At 48.1% G+C, this 26,173-nt stretch overlaps 1 protein-coding gene across 2 annotated transcripts; it reads right to left on the reverse strand.

The window, feature by feature from the left end:
* Positions 1-26,155, reverse strand: Ccdc92 (coiled-coil domain containing 92). Of its 2 annotated transcripts, none has more exons than XM_055606447.1 (4): positions 25,677-26,155; positions 5,114-5,260; positions 4,613-4,654; positions 1-1,864 (listed from the first exon to the last, which is right to left on the reverse strand). In XM_055606447.1, exons 2-4 carry the CDS (start codon positions 5,241-5,243, stop codon positions 1,092-1,094), a joined length of 945 nt encoding a protein of 314 aa, XP_055462422.1. In that variant the 5' UTR covers positions 5,244-5,260; positions 25,677-26,155; the 3' UTR covers positions 1-1,091. The 2 variants fall into 2 exon arrangements, with proteins under 2 accessions (XP_055462422.1, XP_055462424.1); XM_055606449.1 differs by lacking the exon at positions 25,677-26,155 and adding an exon at positions 25,419-25,647.
* Positions 26,156-26,173: the final 18 nt, after the last annotated feature.

Genomic DNA, 26,173 nt, shown 5'->3' on the forward strand with positions numbered 1-26,173 from the left:
AGATTTTATTTCTGTGTATGTGTGTGAGCCTGCCTGACTATTACGTGCGTCACGCGTAAGGTGGTCCCTGGAGTTACAGCCAATTGTGAGCTGCCATATGGGTGCTGTAATCGGCCGCAGCTTCTCAAGCTTCTTTAGAGAACTCTGGACAGAGCCCACAGCAGAGCAAGTTTTAAGGCAAGTGCGTTCTCTCTTCCTTCCTGCTAAGCTGCTGGGGGGTTCCAACTCTGTCTGGCCCAGCAAATGCCCCTTTCTGGCAAGAGAGCACAGAAGGCTCAAGCATTCAGGTCCTGCCTGTGTGTGGCTTGGGGACAAATGGCCACTGGCTGCCTCTCTTATACTGTAAGGCTGGGCAGTACAGGGAGGCAGTGCGGAGCCTGGGAAGGACAGAATGCAGCTTCTGCCAGAAATGCAGGAGCTCCGACAATCTCAGCAACAGCTCTGGGCAGCAAGTACTCCCACCTGCCCTGCTAGTCCTCCCCGACCACCTCCTCCACAGTCCCTCGGTGCTTCAAAAAGACACAGAGGAGAAGGAGGGCGGGTTTAGAAAATAACATTTGTTGGATCCTGAACATTTGGAAACTAACAAAAAAAAAAAAAAAAAATCATGAACACACATTCAGGGTGGGGTGACATCAGGGGTGAGGTCATCTTGCTTAGATCGTGTGACACAGCTGCTCGGTAAAGGGACTGTGCAAGGTGGTAGTCTCCAGGAGGGAGCAGAAGCTGCTGGCAGCTCTGCTCTCACAGGCTGCCCTGGATATGGGGAGGGGCAGGTCCTAGTTTTGCTTTGACTTCAGGCAATTCTGATTCTGTGAGGCGTGGTGATACAGCCGTGGCCTGGGCCTCGTCTAGGAGTGTGCCGAGATCTCATGGTGTGGGGCTGGAAGCAAGCTATTGGCATGCAGGCGTTGGCCACAGTGCCAGTATATATCTTCAGCAGGGACACCATCATAGCGTTGTGTCACTATGGGCCAGGAGCCAGGCTGCGACGATAGGAAACATTTGGCATGGGTGGGTGAGGAAGGTGTGGGCGAGGTTCCCTGTGGCGCTCACAGTGCGTGGATGGCTGCGGTGGTAGGCCGCAGGCTTCACACAGTTCGGTCCGTCCCTGAGTGCTTCCGCACCACCTTCCCTGCATTCACCTGGTCCACGGCCCTTGTCTCCTCCTCAGGCTGAGTCTGTGGCGGACTGGCATGATGGATACGATGAGCTACCCCAACATGGGTCTTGTGTGGCTTGTCTCGGGCAGGGCTATGCTGCCCACTGGTGCTGCGGTCTGAGGCGATGGGAGGGATGACAAGAGGCCGCTCCTTGAGTTGGACCTCAGCAGACTCCCGGGCCAGTAGGAATGGGGTGGGATCAGGCATCGCATCCACAGGCTCCCGCAGAAGGAGTTTGCGGCTCTCAGCTCCAAACCTGTAGACCTCCTCAAACTCAGGATGCAACGGGGCTGACAGGCTCTTCTTCATGCGCCGGCGGGGTGTCTCAGGCAGCTTGTCCTTGGGGGGTGTGGGCTTGTAGCTGGCCAGTGCAGGACTGCCTGCTGGGCTGGCGTCCGAGGTGCCACTGGAGCTCAGCAGCTTCTTCTTGGCTGCGTGTAGCTGGGAGGTGAGGTAGGCCACCGTGCTGGCACGCTGCTCCAACTCACCAGACAGCATGCTCAGCTTGTGACTCTTCACCTTCAGCTCCTCCAGGTACTTCTTCTCTCTCTCTCGGACTGTGTTCTCCAGCACAGCAATAGCAGCATTCTTTTGTTCCAGCTCTTGCAACAGCTTGCGGTTTTCCTCCTCTTTGGCCTTCAGCTGGGCCTCCAGCTCTTCACAGCGCCTCTTCAGCTCCGTTGTTCTGGAAGAGCCGTCTCCTGCAGAAACAAGTCGGGTGCCAGGTCAGAGCCTCGTAGAGGAAGGAGATGCTCATGGCCTGTGTGGAGAGCCCTGACGAGAAGCCCTATGGTGGCGGGGTGCAGGATGGCCTGCAGGCCCTGCTCCCACTAAAGGCAGATCAGGGGGTCTCTGAGGCCCCTCCCAGCACTTGGTTCCCTGGCTTACTGCGTAAAAGAACGTCTCCAGAATCTGAAGGTGCTGAAGTTAAAACAGCTTGAGCGTCAGCTGGAGTCAGCGTCTCTGGAGTGCCAGCTCTACAAGTGAAGGGCATCAGACATGTCCCTCAGGCCTAGACCCTGCTCTTCTGCCACTTTTATTCTCCCAGTCACCCCAATCTAGAACTAGCCATTTGGTGCTTGCTGGCAGCCTGTTTTCCTCTCCAACCTGTCTGGCCCCACTTCCCACTGGGTACTTCCACATCCCAGGCCTCCTTCAATCCTCCCTGCTCCCCACTTCTTCCCTGGGCAGCAATGGCTCCACACGGCCTAAACAGCTGCAGTCTGACAGTCCATCTACTCTGTGCTTCCTGCACCCACGTGAACTCTGAGCCTCCTTGTTTCTTCTGTGTTGTGATCACTATAGTTGATTAGACTCCAGACAGCCCTGTGGTGCCTGTGGGTACTGGGAGCACACTGCACCTCTTGAGTCTTGTGGCTCCCCAAACCTGGTCTCTCTTGGCATTCTCCACCTGCCTAAGCCAGCAGCTTCAGGGCTCCCTATCTATGGGCAGGTGTATACTGCAAGCTCACAGATGTGTGTGTGTGTGTGTGTGTGTGTGTGTGTGTAAAGAGAGACTGAATCAGCAAATGGTAGTACTAGAAATGATACAATATTATCTTTTATGAGTCTTGTGTTTTTAGTAAAAACAAAACGAAACAAACAAAAAAACCCAACCACCAAAAACCCAGCAGCACTAGATTCTGCAGTGCAGTGAGAGACCTCAGCGCAGTAGTCAGGCTTGTCCTCCAGTACTCCTCCTCCAAATGCTTGCAGGTGCTCCCTCCTTTCTCAGCACTACCTACAAGCACAGCAGGTCTATCATCGATAATCTCAGGCCCTTGACTGTATCCCAGCCAGACATAAACATTCTGTGTCCTAGGGAGTACTAGGAGAGTCGATGGACCTGGGACAGTAGAACAGACTCCTGGTGCTGGTGAAGGACACAGTCCTTGACACTCACAAATTCAAAGCCATGAATAGACACTGACAGTCCCAGCAGAACACGAACTTCAGAGCTCCTCAGTAAGGTGCTCTTTTGGCCTCCCATCCCTAAGAGGCCTGGTCAAACACTAGCTACCCTGCTGTCCGCTGCTCTCAGGTAGTCTTGGTCCAGATCTGGCAGGTGCATCTGGAAGGCACTGGTACCCCTGGTCCTCCACACACATTCTCTCTAGAAACTTCTGGTTTTCCTTTGTAGTCCACAGTTCTCTGCTCCCCATGGTATACATGTACACCAACTGCTCCTCACTACTGAGCAGTTCTGCTTGAGCCTGTGCGTGTCAGTGGGTATATATACCCAAGGCCTCTGACTGCAAGTATCACGGCCTTCAGGGGAGTCAGATTCTTTGTGACCTGCTTTTGAGCTTGTGTCTGATGTCCACTGAGCTGAGCACTAGTTTCACTGTAGGTTGGGGCAAAGAACATGGGCCCACAAAGCCTACTTCGAGGCTTTTCAAACTGCTCCCTCTGTGAGGCAGCACCTTATACATCTTTGACAAACACCATGTTACTAAGGGTGTCCTAAAAGGGTGGTGAGCTTAAGACAGAGCCTTGAGAACTGGTACAGACTAGTCTGGGCAAAAGCAGGTGGTATGAGGCTGGGGCTCCCACAGCAGGGGCAGTCCCTTCCCAAGGCCTTGGTCATGGTGTGTGCTCGCAGAGGGATAGGGTGGTGGTGTAGACCTGAGTTCCTCACAGAGGACTCAGGTGTCTTTGCTCTATGGAGACACTCTGGTGGGTGGGCTCCTGCTCCAAGGCCTATGAAACCTGATAGGCCCCCTGCATCCATCCAGACGAAACCCTAAAAAGGAGTGCTCAAGAGGCGGGACAGAGTAACCAATGCTCAGTGATGCTGAGGCCCGGGGGAGTGGCCTGAGGCTTCCATAAAGACTGCACTCTCACAGAGCAAACTGCCCTGGGAAAGCTTCGCTAGGGGAAAGGTCTCCCCAGATACACATTCTATACCCTCAGCCCCGGCCCTGTGCTAAGGAACAGGCCATTCTCGCAGGTTCAGAGCTCCTGAGAGACCCTGTCTCTGTCATTTCTCTGGCTGCCACTGGTTTGCTATTCTCCTGGGGGTCCCTGATGCATATCATTAGGAAGAATATCTAGACTATAGTCCAGAGAAAGATGGCCCCAAACTCTGAGGCCATGACTGAGGGCCTCCCTCCCTATTATGGAGCACGTGGCTTTGGGTCAGAGCTTCGGTAAACTCTGGGGACTAGGGGAGGTGGAGTCTTCTGGCTGCTCTCACTTTTTTCCTTTCTGGCTCAAGTCACACTGAAGTTCATTTCTGGATCACAGACAGATATACTTTAGAAAACTCTGACATATGGGAAGTGCAAAAGCCACCTTTCGTCACTCCACCCCACAGGTGACTTAGGGCTCTGAACTCCTTCGTCTTTGCACCTGACAACCACTCTCAGTACAAAAGGGGCCGTAAGCCCGTGACCAGTGGGAATACATTACAAAGAAAACAAGATTCTCCCCAGCGGGGAGGCACTTACCTGTCAGTTCGAAACTTTTGAGTGTCAGCTCATATGTTAGATCTACAAAGAAAAGATGATACACTGATTATCATGGTGTACTTCACATCAGATCTGAAAACAGCACCAAATCCCAGTGAGTTAGTTCTACCAGCTCCAGGGGTCAATGTGAAAAACAGCAGGAGTCAAGGTTCATATCAGAGCTACAAGAGGGCCTGTGCCTCAAGAGTTCCCTTCCTTACCTTCCCTGAATACAACAGTTCAAAGTCAGTGAGCAACTGCCCTGTGTATAGCAGACTATGCTGTGGCCGAGTGCTGTAGGCACCTGCTGTTGTAGGGCGAAGCTGGCAGCTGAGCTCAGTGCTTATGATACTGTGCAGAGAGTTGTCACTTGCAGGATTGTGGGCCTCAAGAATTAATCGTATGGACATATCAGCAGGGGGAGTGGGCCTGGCGCAGCTGCTGACCCATAGCTACATCCTGACAGCGGCTCTGGTTCAGCGGCCATCAGCCCGCACCCACCTGTGCAGTGCTGCTGCAGCCGCCGGATCTCAGCATGTAGTCCCTTCAGTGTGCTGGCGTGCTCCCGCTGAAGGAAGAGCAGGTTCTTTTGCGCACTGTGCAGCTGGTTCTCAAGGTTTGTGGCTGCCATGCTGACATCCAGGTGACCTGCAGAAACAAAACTCTCTGGTCACTGTTTCCAGCATGAGGGTTGAGAGAGGGTGGGGCTCCCGGTACATGTCATGGAACTGGGTGGCAGGTGAGGGCCTGGGGCTCCAGCACCTGCCACATGCCAGGTCAGTGTGAGAACCAGCTGAGGGCAGGGCTGGTACCCAGTACAGAACTTCTGGCTGCTGCTTGTTCCTGGAAAGGAAATGGGTGCAGGAGGTAGATGGAAGAGTCAGTAGGTGTGGAGCAGGGTTTCTTCAAATTCAGGGCCCTTAGTTCCAGGCCCCACCTTCCCATAGGTCCTGATTTATGTAACTGGCACTGACCCCCCCCCCCCCCCCCCAAAAAAAAAAAGATTCTGTAACAAGGAAGCAGTAGTGACCCACAGAGAACCTGGTGCCAGGACCACCTGCAGTGGCCTCCCAAGTATTACTTGGAGCCACAGAGGTGGAGAGAAGATGGGGAGGAAAAGCAATCCAGAGAACAGTATTCAGAACTGGGGAAAGCCCTGATCCCCTCCTAAGAACATTTCACAGGGTCACACAGTGGCTACAGAAATACAGGTCTCAGGCCCGGCTCTCAACTACAGCTGGAGTACTGTGAAGCCAGGCCATCTTTCTAGAATAATTCAAGATACCGAGCACAGCACTGAGAAACACTGAGGACAGAGTGCAGGCTGGCAATACAGCTCTCAGTGCTTACGACCCTAACGGCCCTACACCCTCCCTGCAGGCGCCTCGTCCCTAAGGGCCTCTAGCATGCCTATGACATCTGTTTGGCATGGGGTTGTGCTGAGTGCTGCGACCCGCTGCCATCATTTCTGGAGTTGTATTCACCACTAAGAACTGTTCCCGTTGGGACTTCAGACCGTCCCTTCACTCATACCATCAGCTGAGGCAGCTGGACTCCACCCAGCTCTGCCTGCAGGAGAGCTGAAAAAATGCACAGAAGGAAATAGAAAAAAAAAATGACTAACAGGGCCAAGTAGACATCCTAGCAGAACTAAGGTGACAAAAAACAGGCCATCTGAATTAGGAAGAAATGTCAAGAGAAAGCAGACCATGGAGGACATGAGCTGGTGAGCTCCATCTGTGGAAGCCACTAGCCAAGGCATGTAAGCAGCTCAGCAGACACCCACAGGCCAAGGTAGACCCTGCAACTGTTAAGACCCCAGTACTATGTGCCAAATGCATGGCCTTGGAAAGGGGCACTGACTATAACAGAGGAGCCAGTACAACCAGGGCAAGGTGAGAGGGTGACACGTGGAGAGCAGCCCCTGGGCCTGCACCCTCTCACAGTGCAGCCTGGCCTGATTCTAAGCCTCCCAGTCACGACTACGGTTTCCTTCACTCAAGCTTTTCTTAACCTGGTATGAAGTCTGGGGTCCACCTAGGCTCATGGTGCTTGGGATTGCTGACTTGGGAGGCAAGAATACAGACAAAATAACTTAAGCTGCACTTATGTCCTTGTGCCCTATCTACCTTCAAAGTCTCAAGGCCATCCATATGCCCTGCCTGGCCTGCTCTGTCTTCCTTTCACTTGGCCCACATAGGTGGATTGCCTCTGTTCCCTTCCCCTTCCCTCTCATGCTCTGAACAGCAGGGGGGGGGGGGGGGAGGGCTGAGTCTGCTCCTGCCGCTCTCCTGTACAGTACCAGTAGTACAGCTTCCTCGGAGCTTATCTGTGCCATCCAATGGCAGGGCAGCCTTCTGTGCCCTCCTCTACCTGCCTTCCCAGGATCCCTGAGGTCTCAGCCTAAGCTCTTCTGCTTTTCAAGCCCTAGCCTCAAATAAGGCTTTGTGCCTCACATCCCTGGCCACTGTCCTAGGACACTGTCAGAATGGGCTTATGGGCATGTGTCTCTTGTCTTCATCCTTGCATAGCCTGCAGGCTTGTCCTTGCCTTTACCTAAGCCCAGCCCAGCGCCTATACCCAAGAGGCCACAGTAAACACCAATGGTGACCTACAAGCACCAAGGCCCATGTCTATCATTCACATGGCATGCATGCCCAGAGAGAGTATGAACTACAGTAAGTCTAAGACATCTCATGCAGCTCTGAGAGACTAGCATATCTACAACAAGATGCCAGATGCTTGCTTTTGTAACCTACAATGGGCTGCTCTGTGGCCACTCTCCCAATCCCTGGGTGGTGGATAAATTTTATTTGAAATCTATTTAAGTACGCTCTAAGGTACTTGTTCCTATTTGGACTGCCTTGGACTTAGTGACTGAACCTAACTCTGGACTCAGGAATTCACTGTGGTCTTGTTGCTGCAGTTTTTGCCCTAGAACAAACTTAGGTGTGCAAGGAGTGCAATGCACCATCCTGGGGAGGCCTGTAGGGCCCTGAGCATATAAATGTATTCTGACATCGGGACAAGGCCTTTCAGCCCTGTGGTAGTCATGACTGTCTAGGCCCCCTTAGACAGTCTAAATGTCTCTCCTCTGGGATGCCCTAAGAGGCTCCAAAGAGGAGGTCCACTTGTACAGGTCTATAGTGCAAGGCACATGCGTGTGCCTTTCCTGAGCTACTGATACAAGTCATCATTATAGATGATGTGCAGACATGGAGCTGGTCATCAAGCAACTTGAGGAATCAGACGCATGGGACAGGGTACACTGCTGGGTCTAGAACTGGTTGGTGTGAAGGACCAAGTCATCTGTGGGTTTTATGCAGATGACTAATGGGTCCTGGGCTACCTCCTCTGAGCATCTAGCCTCTACTGCCATTCTATGTGGTAAAGGCACCAACTTGATCACGGCTCTGAACTGCAGCCTTTGCCCCAGGGTGATCTAAATGTTTCTGTGTCTTGCTGAGAGCCATCAGCAATTTTACAGCTCTTTGCACAAGGACACGCAGCAGGGCCTGGACACTGGTCCTCTTCTCTTGGAGACCCTGCCCTCAGTTGCAGGTAGAGTTCCAAGCCACTGTCATTACCAGGGCCTGGCCCAACCCCAGTGAATACACACAGACCTGTAGTCTTTCTCTCCAGGCAGCTGCAGTAGTGGGAACAGGTGTCCCTTAACAAGGTTACCTTGACTGACTGGAAGGGTGAGGCACTCAGACACCTGCTGCAGTTAGTGCACCACAGAACACCATTACTTCACCATTACTGTCCCCTCTGCATTCAGTAGCCTCCTCAGGGAAAGTCACTGTGCATTCTGCAGAGGGCCATAGAGACCCAGTTAAGGTAGCTCCTAGGGAACTGTGCTACCATTCCCAGGGATAACGCTACACTAATGGAGGCCTTGGTGGCTAAGAGGCCTTGCCAGTATGAAGACAAATGGCCTGTCAACAGCCAGTTCCCATCCTGACTCCCAGGTGTTGGTTGCCTCCTAGCTCCAGGGCATTAAGCTATTCCTTATGGAGCACTTCTGCACCAGCATTCTGTCATCTGTTCTGCCAGTCATCTTTGCAGGAAGGGATGTGCTCACCGGAACAGGTAAGGCAAGGAATGTTTTTGAACTGGCAGTTCCCCAGAGGTTTGCGGCAATGACCTTCAAGGCTGGCAGATAGAGATTTACACAGGAAAGCAAATGCTTCCCACTGTGTGTCTGTATATATATGTACACATATATACGTATATATATATATATACATATATATATACGTATATATAATATATATACATATATACGTATATATATTATGTACATGTGTGTATATGTATGTATGTATGGAGATTATTATATATATCTCCAATCTCTTTGACACAAAGTACATAGGCAAACCTGATATACAGTTCTTCCTGCAAGGTGGAGGTCAGGTACTGTGCCTGTTCTGGAGCAGCACATGGCTCTCCACCCTCTGGGTTTTAAGTCCATTCCCCAGACAATCATGAACCAGCCCTACTTTTAAGACAAAAAGGTAGGCAAAGGTCCTACCTTTTGGGCCTCACCAGCACTTTTGCAAAACAAGGTTTTTTCAGAAAAACTAACAGGAAGCTCACCCTCAGTATATGTGTCCTCAGGCTCTGGAAACCAGCAGGATGGACCAAAAGCCAGATTCACACTCACCCTCTCTGTCCCACGGCCAAGCTGACAGACCCTGGGGACTGACTCAGCACAAGATGTCCTGGGCCAAAAGTAGTGCCCTGCTCAGCCGTGAACTGCCAGGTTCCATTTGGTTATGTTTGTGGGGGAGACCCACAGTCAGGTCCAGATATTCCCCTTTCCAAAATATGTCCTTTCACAGCATCCCCTCTGTGCACATACTCATTGGGCCTACATTTTCATGGCAAGCATCTGATGCTCTGGCCAGGCTGCCCCTCTCCACCTTGTTCCTTTGAGTCCCCAGAATGCTCTTGTGCTCGTCATCACAGCATCCTTTCTCCTCTTATATATGGCACATTCTACAATACAGGGTTTTTGCACATCCTGTTCCCCTCTGTCTGGACTACTTTGGGCAACCCCCACTTTCTGCCCTCTTTCTTCCTTCCCCCAAGAACTCATGCATTACGTATATATTTCAGATAATTTTATCCTGCTCTGCCATGGAGCTGAGTAGTTACCTCACATTAATCAAAAAAGACTGCAGCTGCATTGATCTGAACATGACCTCATCCCATAATGTCTGGACAGCCTAAGAGATATTTTAAAGCAGCTACATTTAGCAGACGAAGAGAAATGAGTATCTTTGGGGGGAGGGGTTTCATTTAAACACAGGCTCTGGGCTATCCAAAGCAGATGGATTCACAAAGCCATGGGGTTAACGATTTCAGAATATGAGAACAGTGCCTAGTGGTAACTGAGAATTGGTTAGAGCAGCTTTTCTTGAGTCTACTCATCAATTAGTTATAGCCCATTCACAGAGGGTTCTCTCTCCATGAAGGATGGATGCACTGTCTCCCTAGACAGAACCTGTCTTTATGGGCACTACACAGCGCCTCAGTGTTGAGGCTTAAAGACCACTGGGGCATTCTGTAGGAAGTTTCTGTACTGCTCTGGTGGTCTAAAGCTTAAGTACAGCTATCAGGAAAAGGAAGGCCAGGGAGGAAGATACACCAAGAATTTCTAGGTAGATGTGGGGGCTCAGGACACCAGGGTAGAAAAGTCTCCAAGTGGTTGGCCAGCAACCTCTGCCACCACATGAAATTCAGGCCCAGAGAAGATCTGCAGAGCACAATGGGACCAAAAATAACAGGGTGGACAAACTTGAGAGGGAGTGGGACTGTGTCTGGACTGGAAGTGAAACCATTAGCTGGAACCTGATCCTAGAAACAGCCAACTCAGTGCTGAGCGCACCTAGCTGTGGTGCCTGGCCTACAATAAGTGCTCAATGAATGTCAGTGACCTACCATTATGTAAATATAGGTTCACAGCTCTACAAATTTACTTCTGGGCTGTTTACTTGCTTACACTAGAGTATTTCCTGAACACTAAGTATGAGAATGAGCTAGCAAATTCTAGTTGCTTCCAAAGAAGACAACATAAAAGTACAGCCTTCACACCCCATCTCCATCAGAGAGAGGCCATCCAGGGAAACCAGTAAAGATGGACAGATGGGCAGGCAGAGGCAGGAGACAGTAAAACTTTGCTTCTTCTGAACCAATCTATAGTACCTCTAGCAATGGCTAAAAATGGCCTGAGGCTGAGTAGTGGCTCTCCCCAGGGCTTGCTGCAATATGCATCCGGAGGGAGACTGCCGAGATGGCTCAGCAGCTAAGTGCCTACTCCAAAGTCTGACAGCCTGAACTTGATCCCTGAAGCCCATGTGGAGGAAAGAGAGAACTGAATCCTACAAGTTGTCCCCTGACCTTCACATGCATGTTGTGGGGTACGCACACGGCACAGGCACACGTGTGCACACACCATACACGCACACAATTCTTAAAATGCAAAAACTATCATGTGTGAAGCCAACACAGACACAATTCTGAACTCACAGCAACCTCGATAACTGAGCTGCTGTGAGCTGTGGGACCCTCCTGTCGGTGTGTCAACGAGCGAGTCATCTGAAAACCCCCAAGGAGCTAGGGCTGCAAGAAAAAGAGCATCAGCTTTTTCCTAGGCAAGCATCTGACAAGACCCCAAGAATATCTTGCTAACGAGGAACAAAGCTACAGCACTAAATATTTCAAAACGAGACAGAAGGTACTCTTAGGGTTTGGGCCTAAGAGATGGCCCTGGAGTTAACAGCACTTGTTGCTCTTGTAGAGGACCAGGGTTCAGTTCCTGAAATTCACATAGTAGTCCTCAACTGCCTGTAATTCTAGCTCCATGGGACCCAATGCCCTTTCCTGACTTTCCCTGGTACGACACATAGTCCACAGACATACATGCAGGCAGGATAGTCATGCATATGAACTAACATAAGCAAAGGAATTAGTTTCTTAGTTTTGTTCTTTAATTTTTTCACAGGTATGAATGTTTTACATCATGTAGATATGTTTACTACACATGTGCCTGGTGCCCTCAAAAGTCAGAAGGCAGTTTTGGATCCCTTGGAATGGGGTTTATGAATGGTTGTGGGCTATCTGGGAGGGCTGGAATCAAGCCTGTGTCATCTGGAAAAGCCACAGGTACTCTATCTAAACTGCTAAACCATCACTCCAGCCAGTTTTCTTTCTTTCTTCCTTCCTTCCTTCCTTCCTTCCTTCCTTCCTTCCTTCCTTCCTTCTTTCCTGAAACAGAAGTCATGAGTTTGAGCTACAGCTCCATGTAACTTGAAGAGGCATCATGCTGCCTGTGTGGCATGGTGACTTGTGGGGACAAAAGGAAACCTTCTGCCGTAAGATTAAGCAGAATGGCCGGTGTACTGTGTCAGAGCAATAAACAAGGTGACTCTGTCAAAAACGTGGGGATGTCTTACAGGTGTTCTACTCTCTAACTACACAGCAGACATTTTCTCTGATATGTTTCTACAGGCCAACAGAAGAAACCAACCAACTAAACTCTTACTTTCGCACAATACCCACCCCACAAAGGACTCTGAGTACTTGGTAAGGAGGGCTCAGGGAGCACAGCACAGTCACACTATGCAAAGATGAAAAGTTAACAGCTTTTGGGTTAAGCTGAAAAAATTCTCATGTTTAAAGCTGTATCAGCATTTTTACATTTTGGGTGTATAAGTTAAAAGGCAGCTTTTACACAAGAGTATTAAAGCATTACTTTCTAGATGGTGGGCTATAGGTGATTTTTTCACTTCTTAAAAATTCCAGGCTGGCAGGGCAGTTTTGGCACATGCCTTTGATCCTAGCACTTGGGAGGCAAAGGCAGGCAGATTTCTGAGTTTGAGGCCAGTTTGGTCTACAAAGTGAGTTCTAGGACTGCCAACAGAGAAACCCTGTTTCAAAAAACAAAAAACAAACAAACAAAGATCCAGGCTGGAGAGATGGCTCAGTAGTTAAGAGCATTGGTTGCTCTTCCAGAGGATCTGGGTTCAATCCCTAACACCCACATGATGACTCACAACTGACCGTAATTCCAGTTATAGGGGATTCTCAGCTGGCCTACATGGGTTCTGCCTACTCATGATAAAGTCATTTCTGCAAGCAAAACACCCATACACATAAAATCAAAAGTAAAAAATAATTTTTTTCATTCCATTTCAGCACCATCCAAAGATCACTTTATAGTCAGAAGGAATGATCAAGTGGTCTCTTGTGAGAAAGGTAATCACTGAGGAGGAGACAGTGTGATTCCCTAACATCACGTCAGGGGATGCTGGGTGGCTAGAACTGTCATAACTTCACCCAAGCAGACAAGAGTTCATTGGAGGCAAGTTTTACAACAGCAACAATTTAGTGCCAGGCAGAAAATGACAAGAGCCCCTGGGTGCCTCCTCCACCCACACAGTCTACCTTCCTGTATCTTGATGACATTATCCATCATATAACACAAGCCCATCAACAATTCTCCAGCCACTGACATCCATTTTCTTCCAAAAGAGTACACAGCCTGATGTTAGGGCTATAAAGATGTGATCAGAAGTCGGCAATTAGGCATGGAAATATGATACACAGCCTGTCTGGGAAGCATATGGTCTCAGGAGGCCTGCATGATGGATTTATTCCCATGCTCCTCTAACTCTGATTAGCTCACACTTTCAGAGCTGCTGTTTAAAACCACACTAGGCACCCACAGTTGGATAAGGGATGGGTCCCTCTGTGTGCAAGGTCTCAAGGAAACAAGTCTGGAATGCAGGTAGCTGATATGTCTCTAAAAGGGCTGTGTAGGCCAGAAGAGGTCAGTGCCCAAGCTCTCTGTCACAGGCAGTCTTCTGGAGTGCCCTGGCCTTCTGGAACCTGAGGCAGAGTTTACCCTGGGAGGTAGGAGTTTCAGACCCCAGGGAAGTCAACTCAGTACTCTGACTCCACAGAGAACATCCTAGACACAAGTGGCTTCTGGAACAGCAGTGGGCAAGGGCATTTAGGAAAGTGGCCCTGCCTAGGCCCTTCTGTTACTTCTGCAGCCTCCTCTTCTCTTACCTGGCAGCAGTCAGGGAGACCATTATTGGCAGAGAATTCACTCATGGCTTTGCAGAAATATCACCTGTGAGCTTTATTCAAGCTGGCCAGGCATGAGAATCACCGCAAGACAACAAAGTATTTGAATCTCTGTAGATACAATACTGACAGTTCCACCTATGAACTTTGTTTTGTTTTTTTTTTTTTTCTCCCCCAAGACTGGGTTTCTTTGTGTTAACAGCCCTGTCTGTCCTGGAATTCTCTTTGTAGACCAGGCTGGCCTCAAACTCACAGAAATCTACCTGCCTCTGCCTCCCCAAGTGCTAAAATGTGCACCACCACGCCCAGCCACCTATGAACTTTTAATGGACAAAGTTCTATGAATGCCAGTCCAGGGATACCGAGCCTCAGAATTTACCTTGATAGCTAGGAGCTTAATATCACCACTGAATTTGTTTAAAACTTATTCTGACCGGATTCCATTCTGCAACCTACGCTAGCCTTCAACTTGCCACATAGTCCAGGGTCACCTCAAACCTACCATCCTCCTGCCTCAGCTTTCTGAGTGCTGAGATCACAGGTGTGTGCCAGCACAGCTTCCTTACATTTATCTTGACACTTAGAGCCTATTGCACTATAGATGAACAGTTCTTTTGATTATGTACTGAGCAATCAAGCCAGTATATTCCTAACGCACTCAATATATAACTCCATTCCATGCTTACAAATCACTTGGTGAGGGAAGACCAGAAAGCAATCTGTAATTATAACCTCCTGAGGTATACGTACTAAACATAGGAACTAGGGGAAGGGCGCCCAGGGAGGTACCCTTTAGTGCACCCATCTCCTCCGGGCAGAGAAGATCCCTGGAGGGTAGGGGTGGGGCCTCAATTGTCACAGCATTCCTGCATGTTGTAAGATACCAGGTGGCAGGAGGCCTTAACTGGCTAATGAGCGCATAGGGTGTGGAAGGACAAAGCTTCCCTCTGGAAAGCTGGGGCTGAGCTGAGCCCTAGAGGATGGGCAGAACTTGGGAGGAGGAAGAGATTCTGGAGAAGAAAACATGAACGAAGCTTTACGATTTCCTAACCACACATTACTTGACTTTGGAGAGGCGTGGAAACAAGGCAGGACAGACAGACTAAGCCAGACTTACACTGCAAGAACCACAGTTACATATCAAGAACTGCTCACAAAGGCTGCAGAGATGGCACCACACCTAAGGGCATTGGCTGCTCTTGTTTACAGAGGACCTGGGGTTCAATTCCCAGCATTCACACAGTAGCTAATAATTTTATCTGTAACTCTAGCCCTATGAGATCTGACCCACTTTCTTGTCTTCTGTGGGCACCAGGGACACATGCTCTACAGACTTACATGGAGGCAAACCATTTTTAAAAATGTACATGTAAGTTGAGCTGACAACCAAGAGGGAGGGCTGTACAACAGAGGTGCTGCCCAGTTCAGAATTTAGACTGGCCAGGATAAAGCAAGCACAAGAGGACAGGTACAGTGGCCCCAGGCCCCTTAGCTCTGGGGGAAAGCAGTCATGAAGGCTTCCAAGGTCAGGTGCTATGCTTCACGCTCACTGAACACTCTCACCAACCTATACCTCAGCAAGCAAAAAGCTGCGGTTAGCAGGTGGCAGGCCTGGGCTTCATTCTGAGCCACTCTGACTCTGAAGTTGGCATTCCTGACATACTGTACTGCTGTACTCCCATGAAGGAGATGCCACCGGCACAGACATGGCCTGCACTCACTGCAGTGACAAAACACTATAGTTCGTGTTCCTTCTCTCCTACTCCTTTTCCTACTGCACAGCTAAAGTGGTGAGTGGCTATGTACAGACTTTTTGCGTGGTGTTAACAGTCCAACAGCTTGGATTTGGGGATATAGCTGCTCACGTAAAGAAAGCAGCTCAGAACAGGTGTTTGCCCTGCAGCTACAGAGCAGCAGCCCCTGTGCTGGGTTAGAAACCTAGAGCCTGCTTATGAGCTGGTGCAGAACGCGATGAAAATGTGATGCTCTGTTACTTTCTATTGAGTGTTTTAAACACCCAGACTTTAAAAATTCAACAGAAGTCTTCAACGCATCTTAGAAATCCTAAGCATTTTCTTTTCTGACTGTCTTACTTGACAATGTACTGTCTTCCAGTACAGTGCAAGGTGACCTCTCTTGATCACACAGAGGCTGTGGTTAGCTGGTAGCTAGCTGGAGGAGGGGCTCAGGCTTGCTCCTTATAGATATCAGGCCATGGCTGCTGACACCTTCCTCACTCAGATCACTTGCTTGTTTAAGCGCACAAGTGGTGTTATGACTGAGGTGGATGTACTGAACTAGGGCACTGGGGAAGTGGAAGGAACAGCATGTGAGGCATTGTGGGGAGGCAGAGGACTCTGCACACGGTACCTGCCAAGGGCTGGCCTGCTTATGTAATCTCGTCCCTGTTCTGAGTCTCTATTGGCATGAGCCATTACTATTTTGCTCAGATAGTCTGTGCGGCCATTGTCTCTTTGAGTATGTATGGCAGCTGGAAGTATTCAGAATTAAAGAACAAGCAGAATGTGATTCTCTGGTGCACTCAAGAGCTGCAGCTCTTAGGCACTACATCTGGAGCTATTTGGGTCAGTATAGCTGGCGGGGTGATGGGGTGCTGCCTGCAGTCAGAAAGCCCCCAATATGAACGGCAGGAGCCCAGGTGAAGCTGCTCTGCTCTGAGGTGAGGCTCTCTTATACTGCTCTCCTTGGGTTTTACCAGCAAGTGTGGGTACACAGAGCTCACAGCAGGAACAACGCCTAGCCAGGTATCATCTTCCTTCCATTGCAGAGAGCAATGGAGAAAGGGCTACAAGCAGCAGAAGGATCCTGTGTAAACTTGTCTTGAACCCTCCACCCATGCTGAGCAAGTCTACAGTGTCTCCACTCTGCCTGCCCCCATGCTGGGCCAACTCAGGCACCTCTTTGCTCTCCTGAGCTCAGTGTAGACTCCATGTTGCTTGTGACTGTCAGTGTTCCTTCTTAGTTCTTGGCAGAAACACTTTGGTTTTTCTGGTTTAAACACAAAGATAAACCGAGAAACTAAGCCCTACGAACAAGGCATCTCCAGCATTGTGGTTACCAAAGATACGTGTATCTAGAAAAATTCTGTGGACATTCTCAAGTTTAAAGTATTAGCATTAATTCAATGTAGGGAATCCCCGTGTTCAAGGAAACTGCTACCTTAAAAAGACGCAAGTGTCTCAGGATGTTCCCAGAGACCATGACTAGACACCTCTACCCCATGTGAAAGTCCCTCAGCGTGGAAGAACAAAATAACAGGCTCTGTGTTCACCAGGACACCCGGAGCACAGGCTGTGATTTAAGCTTTGCAATTTGCACAAATATAATAAAGACGTTAAAGAAATCAGTGCTGAGCCAGTAAATCAAAATTATTTCTTACTCAGAAAAGAGCTCTAGTTCTAACGTAAAAACAACAACTCAGGTACAAAATTATAGTTCAAAAATAAAATTTAAAGATACAGGGGCTAGAGAGACGGCTCAGTGGTTAAGAGCACTGGCTGCTCTTCTAAAGGACCTGGGCTCAGTTCCCAGCACCCACACGGTGGCTCACAGTCATCTGTAACTTAAGTGCTGAGGACCCAATGTCCTCTTCTGGCCTCTGTGGGTACCAGGGATGCATGTACAGTCATACATTCAGGAAAAATACCCATACATATTTTTAAAAAGTCTTCAACAAAATAAACAAAATGCCTGGTCTTCTTGGGAGGGTATGGTTGGAGAAGTTTGAGGCCTTCCTGGGCTATAGAATGTTCTAGGCTGGCCTGGACAACTTAGACTATCTCCAAAAATATAGTAAATAAGTAAATAAAAGAGCTGAAAACACAGCGCAGTTGTAGAGCACTCACCCACTACACCTGAGGCCCTGTGCTCAAGACCAAGCACAGAAAACAAACAAACACACTCAAATAGCCCCTCACTCCCCCAGTTCCTGTACTAAGCACAAGAATGAAGACATTCCAATGTAACATGGAAGATTATAGTAACAATTTTGGAATTTTGGTTTCTTTAAAAACACAGAAATATTATAGGAATATTTTCTTTTTAATCTCAGGTGTGGAGATACGGGGCTACTTCAGATTGTCCAAAGCAGCTGACTAGTTTTGACTCGTGCTCTAGCAGAGGCATGGTTTTGGCAGCTGCGGACAGTTTCTGCAATTGTGTGAAGTCTGGAGTTCTGGAAACTTTTTAGAGAGTAAATCAACACTAGGGCTCTGAGAGGAGTGTAGTTGGTTGCTGGTTATTGAGGGGGTGTTGGTTGCAGTTTGTGCTCAAAGAAGAAATTTGTAGTTGTGCTCAAAGAAGAAATTAGATTTGGAGGTTGATCTCTCTCTCTCTCTCTCTCTTCCCCCCTATCTTTTTTTCCCTCCTATCTAGTAATAGGGGGTAAAACTGGGAAGGTAAATGGTGGGAAAAAGAAGAGCCCACAAAGTAGCAAAATCCAGCTACAGAAGATGACACCAAAGACATATAACATTTTCTTGATGCTCTTGAATTTTTTCATGCATGGGCTTAAGAGTTTGGCGTTTCCTTTGTGGGGTGACAATATAAAGTTTTGTAGTTCATTCTTTCTATAAAGCACCATTTCTTTTAACTTTTTTATGTTTACTCATTAATGAGGGTACTTGAACGTAACAGCATATGTGTGGGAGTCAGAAGATATTTGTGGAAGTTGGTTCAGGGGATGGAACTCAGGTTGCTAGGCTTGATAGCAAGCACCTTTACTAACTCAGCCATCTTGTCAGCCCAATAAGTATCTTTCTTTAGTTTTAGTGCCAGGAACTAGAATAACCATTTGTAATATTCTAAGGACAAAACTTAATGTGACCCTTGTATAGCTAAGAGTCTAGATGTATGTGCTGGACATCCCAGCACATACTAATTCACACAAAACAATTCTTTCACAAAGGTTAAATGATATGTACCCTATTCTTTCATATGCCTTTCAAAAGTCTTAGATATCACAGAGTATGGCAACTATAAAATTATATTATTGGCTGAGAAATCTACTTGGGTGTCACGTTTCTCTGCCAATGCTGACATATCAGTAATTACATGTTTTTTTTTTTTGTACTTTGCTTTCTAAAATCCTTAGTTACTTATGAACTAGTGCTATAATAGAATGATTAGGAAACAATAAGTATTTACCTAAAGACTTATAGAGAAATTAAAATTCAAACGGGAAAAGCAAACCTGTCACCCACCTTTCTTTGTGGTTTACAGATTGACAGTTCTGAACACTTGCTTTTTAAGCCCACTGAAGATTATTAAATCAATGTATTATGGGCATCTGATATGTTCAGTATACTTAAAAACTATAATACACTGGCACTTAAGCAGACAGAGTGACTATATGAGTATCACAATACAGTAAAGAAAACTAACAAAACCGTATAATGGAGGAGAAAAGGCTAAGTGAGTTGATCTTTGGGATGCCTCCATCCTCAACACTCTTTATGGTAGCTATACTCCGTCCAGAAGACCAAAACACTCTCACACTGATAGTAGGCACTGAGATGTTGGTGGGAACTCTTTGACTGTAGGCCCTGAAGCCACTGATGGGTCTCATATTATCATGCATCAGACCTGTTTTATGAACCTTCCTGCTTGGCAAGTAACATAGTCAAGGTGTTCTTAAGCTGACCAGCTCTCTCCATGTTGTAACTGTCCCAAGCTAGGCCTCATGTAGGAACCTTAGCTGCCAGATAACCTTTAGTATTCCCCATGCAGGCCCTTGGAAGCAACAAAGGGTGTTTCTCTGTATCTCCTGCTGGGATGCAAGCAAGAAGGGATGCAGGGAGAATTGGACAGAGGCAGGTCCTCTGAGCCTCCCAGCTTACTAAAAGTGCTGTATAAGTCACTCTGCTCATATGGCTTGTGCTGTGGGAAGCTATTAGGAAATGACTAGCTTATGGGGTATGTGTGTGTGTGGCTAAAAACATATTCAGATCAGGTCACTCAAACAGGAGTGACTGTCACATGGATGATGTAATAATTTTCCTCATCCAGAAAACAGCTACTTGCAGAGGCTGACATGTGACTGGCAAAAACCTGTGAAATATTTTATTCCTGGATCTAGCACATTGTATGTTGACTCAGAAGCACACACATGATGGGAGTACAAACTTTTATGTTCCTGCATGTCTTCACTATATTCCAAAACTGAAGTGAGTGATAACAGTTTAAAGTGGAGCTGTGTGCAGTACCCTGACAGTACGTTGCAGAGACAGGACTCAGGTACCTGGATGCCCCATCTTTGGATTGCACACAAGAACAATTAAAAGTCTAGAACTTTCACCTAAACAGCTGGGCACCTGTGAGACCTCCAGCTACTCCTTCGGCTACAGAGCATTGATGTGTGTGATAAAGTATTGTTCTGTCACCAGCAGCCATGCTGAAGGCATCAATAAACTTAACTAGCTTGTGAGCTGCCCATGTGGCGGGGCAGTCAGACAACAGTCCAAGTCCTCCATCCACAGCTCTTCGGGTGTAGTATGTATAGTCCCAAAAGCTGTTGGGTAAAGTTCACCATGATGTTCTAGAGCCAGTCAGTGGCATGCAGAATTGTTCTGAGTCTCAACCATGGCTGAGACACAAGAGCACCCAAAAAGGGCACTGCCCTGTCTCTAAGAAAGTCTTATTCTGGCTTTCTTTCTCTGGCTTATTGTCCCATTCTTTAAAACAAACAAACAAACAAACACCTCATTGGTCCTATCAGTAAGGTCTAGCCTCAGTGTTCTCTTCACTGGACCCCAATACCAGATAAATTATCAAAAACTGCCTTACCCACTTAAAATTTTGTTTACACTTACATATTGGAGAGTGTGTGCACACAGTATGGCAGGTGTGTGGAGGTTAGAGGATGATTTGGGGGATCTGGTTCTATTGTATAGGATTTGAAGATACAAATCAGATCATCAGGCTTGGCAGAAAGTACCTAAGCTTGATTTCTACAAAGTACTGCCGGGGTACTCCTAAGCCACCTAGCTGACCCTTGCCTATTTTCTTCACAGAAAGTATGCTTACTTAAGACCCTGTTGCTGGGACAGGGGCCCTCAGGGTCCACATCCTCCTCCCCGGCCAAAGGACTGTCTCTCCTTATCCAGAGGAACAGGCAGGCCTACAAGCAAGTGCCTTCTTGGCTGAAAGATGCTCTGCTCAGCTTCTGGGGGTTTCTGGGTCTGGTCATAGACATCTGATCAAAAAATAAAGATGACATAGTACGAAAGACAAAGACTGACACACCTTGGAAAGGACAGGTAATACCGGTGACCTCAGCTATAGTCTTGTCTATAAGGACATAAAATTAGCTGCTTTCTTTGTCCTCCATATCAAAGTGCAAGGCTTTAGTACATCTCTCTGGATCTGTTATCATCTCACTAGTCAGGGAGGAGAAATAACCCCTGTGCCTTTTGCTTGGGGTGATACATGTAATGGCTGGGAGACAAGAGTTCAAAAAAAGCTTTTTTGATAGCAGAGTGCGGCATGAGCGTAGCTTCCTACTTCATCCACCACTCAGAGAAATTAGGTTAGAAACCCATTAGCGCTCCCAGGGTAATCATCCACAACAGAGACAAAACTGTCTCTTGTGTCTTATGCATCCCCACATGATTCCAAAGAACGATGGCCCCTTTCAGTATAATTCTTCGCCTCTGGGTAAAATGTGCAACCTTCAGATGGCTGGGACCACAGTAATGATAGGAAATGCAATGTGTAAAAGCAGACATACCTTAAACAATATCATGTGAAAATGGACTTCACCAACTCTAAGTGCACAGTAAGTGAGAAGGCAACAGCACACTGCAAAAGCCTAGGAAAGAATCCCATGACCATGGATCTCATGCAGAGCTAAACTTAATCTTCTAGAGGGTGGCCAAACAGGAAATACAGATACGATCCACAGAAGCAAAGTGTGTGTGTGTGTGTGTGTATATATATATATATATATATATATATATATATACATTTGTGTGTGTGTGTGTGTGTGTGTGTGTGTGTGGTAATGCATTAATCAAGGGTTCTATCTCCCATAAGCACCAAGCCTCTTGGGTTTGCCCCCTTGTTTGGTACTGGCCCAGGTATTTCAGTGCTCAGTTTTGAGAATTTAGCCACTCAGCATCAAGGAAAAAGTATAGTCTCCTCTCCTTTTCCAGCCACAGCACAGCATGTACTTTTCATTCTGGGAAGTAGTGAGCAGGAAATAATCATGAAATATTGCTCTTTGCTCTCATTTTCATTAACAAATAAGTCTTATTCCTTGTTTTAAAGACAGGTCCTTATATTGTAGTAGCAGGTGGCTTTGAACTCAGGATTCTCCTGCATTAGCCTGCTGAGTGCTAGGATTGCAGTGTGCACCGTGCCTGCTTAACAAGGACATCTTTTAAAACAACTGACTAATGTACCATAGGGCTGTGTTATTTTCTAACTGCCTCTCTTACTTGATCATTTGTTGTTTCAGAAATACTTAAAAATAACTTTGGGGCTTTTTTTCTAAAATAATAAAATCATGTATGTATGTATGTATGTATGTATGTATGTATGTATGTATGTATGTATTTATTTATTTATTGAGACAGGGTCTCTCTGTCCCTGGCTGTCCTGAACTTTCTATATAGACCAGTCTGGTCTCAAGAGATTTGTCTGCCCTGCCTCCCAAGTGCTGGGATTAAGGGTTGTAGGCTACCATGCTCCGCTAACATTTGCTGCTCATGCAGAGGGCTGTGGTTTAGTTTCCCGTGCTCATACGGTGGCTCAACTATCTGGAACTCCAATTCCAGAGGATTCAACAGTTTAACTCCATCGGCTTTGTGACTACTCTGCTGCATGTCAGGCCTTTGCACTCCCAGGCACCAGCTGCTCATCAGGTTCCCAGAGTGCAAACCCCAATTAATGCACGTACCTGGGAGTCTGGTCACTATTCTAATGGTGACATAGTTATTCCCCTTGTCAATCAGTTCACCAAGATTGGCACAGCACAAACAGGCCACATCTTCCATCTCCTTCAATCACAAAGCCCCTGTGCTGTCTAGTTTTATGTCAACTTGACACAAGCTAGATAGAGTCATCAGAGAGGAGAGAACCTCTACTGAGAAAATGCCTCCATAAAATCTGGGCGTTTGGCAAGCCTGTAGGGCATTTCTTTATTTGTGATTGATGTGTGAGGGCCCAGCCCATTGTGGGTGGGGCAATTGTACCCTACCCCTGGGCTATTAGTCCTGGGTTCTACAAGCAAGCAGGCTGAGCAAGCCTGGAAAAGCAAGATGGTAAGCAGCACCCCTCCACGGCCTCTACACCCCCTCCTGTCTCCAGGTCCCTGCCTTCTAGAGTCCCTGCCCTCACTGCTTTTGATGATGAACTGTTTTATGGAACTCTGAGTTGCTCTTGGTCATGGTGTTTCATCACAGCAATAGAAATCCTAACTAAGACAGCCCCTTTCACCTTCTCTTCATTTCACAGTCATTCTTTCTTTGGATATATTTAGAAACCATCCAAAAAGCACTGAATACAACTACTATGACTCAACTGTTTTGCTATGAAACTTGAGTCATATTTGAGTAATGAAATAAACACAATCTAAAACGCAGAGCAAGCGCAAGAGTACTGTCTTTACCATCTGTGATGCCCTCAGCTCAGGAAAGCACACATTCACAATTTGCTGACTCTCAGAAAAAATGGCACCAAGAATGACCTCTTAGTTTTAGAAAAGGCAATTGTCTTTTAACTAGATGGTTACTACAGAAAATAAAAGCCAGAGGAAGAAGTATATAACACATTTCAAGCAACACACTGGATATGGGAGTACTTTATTATCTCTAAGGCTTCAAAAACAATGCAAAATAGGATTCAAGTCATCTCTGACCCCAAGCAGATAACCCAGTTACCATCTTCTCAGGATTCAAGTAGGTGACTAGGAATGTTAGCATGCCCACCTCTGTAGAAGCTGTCAGCAGAACACATAACAACAAACCCCCACAGAAATACGAGGGGAAACAAAGTCCTGGCATCCAGTGGCCACTGGAACCCTCGGACACCCTCTAACAGACGTCCCCCAACACACACACAGCCCTTCCAGACCTGAGTCATCATCTGTGCTGCACTGGGAGGGAGCTGAGGGAAGGGCAGCCCCTTCTTTTCACTACTTAAGTTCTGATCTTATGACAGTAATTCTGCTTTTACATCACCAGGCACGCTGTCTTCCTGTAAGTACTCAGTGTCCTCTTCCTTGCTCAGGAATTACTCTAAAGCAATCAAAATCCCTCCTGCATGGCAGACCTTCAAATATCTGAAGACCATTAGGACGCTGGCCATTCCCTGCCAATGTTTCTGCAGGGTGAAACATCAGAGCCCACCCAGCTGCTCTGGACTTCCACTCGAGCCTGTCTCTCTCTCTCTACGGCACTGCAGGATGCCTCGCCACTGCCCTCAGAGTATATGAAGTTCAAGAGACAGTTAATCTTAGTTAATAAACGTGTCACCCAGTATGCATTAGGATCTATTTATGGCTGACCTTGTTTTAGACAGAAGAAAAAAGCTCTGCATTTTTCTTGCCAGAAATATGAGAGAACGCTTTACAAGTATTTCTTAAAAGCATCAACGTTGTAATTAATGTCAGTCCTGCTGCAAACACATCCTGACAATTAGATAATGAGGCTAAAATCGATTTTCCAACCTACAACAGATGAAGAGTTAAGAACCCAGACTGAGTGAGTGGTTCTAAACAAAAGGATTCAAGCTTTTCTGTGAAAAGATTCAACGTTAAAAATGCCTAATTTCTAAAACAGCAATTGGACATATTTGTAGAAAGGAAAAGCTGATTTATGCAAATCATTGTTCTATACTTCAAAATATAGCTAAATCAGGGCTGGGGCTGGAGCTCAATGGAGCCCTATGTTCTACCTTCCACACTGCAAATCCAAACAGAAAAGTTCAAACGAAACTGACTCATTAAAATATGCTACAGAGGAGCTATCCAAACTATTTCAAGGCTTTCCAGTAGTGGTGTATGTACACATACACAGAGAAGCACAAGTCTTAAAGGCTTTCTTCCAAACATACTAGAATATTAAGCTATTCTGGTGAACAGAATGGGAAAACATGAAAAAACTGTGGAGGTAGTGTGATTAGGAATGCTAGCATCTTTTTGTTTTTTTTCTTCCTTACAATACAATGGCGAGAGAATGCCAGGGAATTCTCGGCCGTGCAAATAAGAAAATAAATACCAATGCCATTTAAATAAATTTCAAACTTAGTTCATTGACTGAGATCCTGGTTTTAACACTTTTTTTCCTGTCTTTCTTTGAGACAGGGTCTCACCATTAGCCTTGGCTTGCGTGAAATTCACTATGTAGATCAGGCTTGCCTCCGACTCAAGAGATCCACCTGCTTCTGAAATTTGAGGGTGTGCGCCATCTCGCCCGGCTGCTTTTTAAACACTCCTAAAGGTGTCCTGTACTTTGTTATGAAACCGACCGGTGCCACCTGTCACAGAGCACGGTCGCATCCTTCTCCTCCACCACCTCACTGTCATCAGTGGACCAGAGAGTGCAGCTAAAGATACTTGAGGCTTGACATTGGCCCGCAGGGCAGGGTCCAGCTCGAGGAGACCGCAACCCGGGGCGGAGGCCCGCTACCTGCGAACAGTGACCAGCGCGCGCATCCGCGGGTCCCCGGGAGCCCAGGGCGGAGCACTTACGCTGAGCCACCCGGTCGCCAGGGCTGCAGGTCCGGGAGGCGGCAGATGTGGCGCGGGCGGGCGGCCGAGGCCCGCAGCATCCCGCCGGCGTTGGGCCGGACCCCGGGGCGCTGCCCGGTACCTGCAATGCGGCTCCTACCCGGCCCGGGCCGGCGGTTGCAGCCGTTGCGTCGCGCCTCCCCCGCCGCCCCTGTGCGCAGCCTGGCGCCGAGCCCCGCGGGCGAGCCTCCTCCTGCTCAGCGCAGGTGCGCGCCTCACCTGCCACGCTCCTTCAGGCGGCTGCGGCGCTCGGCCTGCTCCTCGCGGTGACCCGCGGCCCATGGGCAGGGACGGCTGGAGCTGGGTGCGCAGCGGCCCTGCCGCGGGGCACGGACTCTCAAGAGACGCCGCCCGGCCGGCGCATCCCGCCTGCTCCCTCCGAGCGCTCGCCGAGGTGCACGCCGGGAGCCGTTGGCTGCAGGGCTGGTCCTCGCACCCGAGGCCGTCTGAGGGGAGGATGCGGCGCCGACGCGGCGGCGGTCCGCCCGCGAGGGGAGGGCCCGGGCGGATCGATGCTCTCCCTGCGGAGGGGAAGAGGGGCGATGCCCCGCTCCCTGCGGCTGCGGCAGAGCGGAGGGAGAGGTCGAGAAAAAAAAAAAAAAAAAAAAAAAAGAACCGGAGGGATGTTAGTAACACGCAAGCGCACTGCTCAGGTGCGGCCGCACTGCGGTTGCCCTTGGTAACCAGGGCGGGGTGGGGCGGGGACACGAGGGGGA

The sequence above is a fragment of the Psammomys obesus genome, unplaced genomic scaffold (assembly GCF_907164565.1).
Source record: "Psammomys obesus unplaced genomic scaffold, mPsaObe1.curated_primary_1811, whole genome shotgun sequence".
Classification (NCBI taxonomy): domain Eukaryota; kingdom Metazoa; phylum Chordata; class Mammalia; order Rodentia; family Muridae; genus Psammomys; species Psammomys obesus.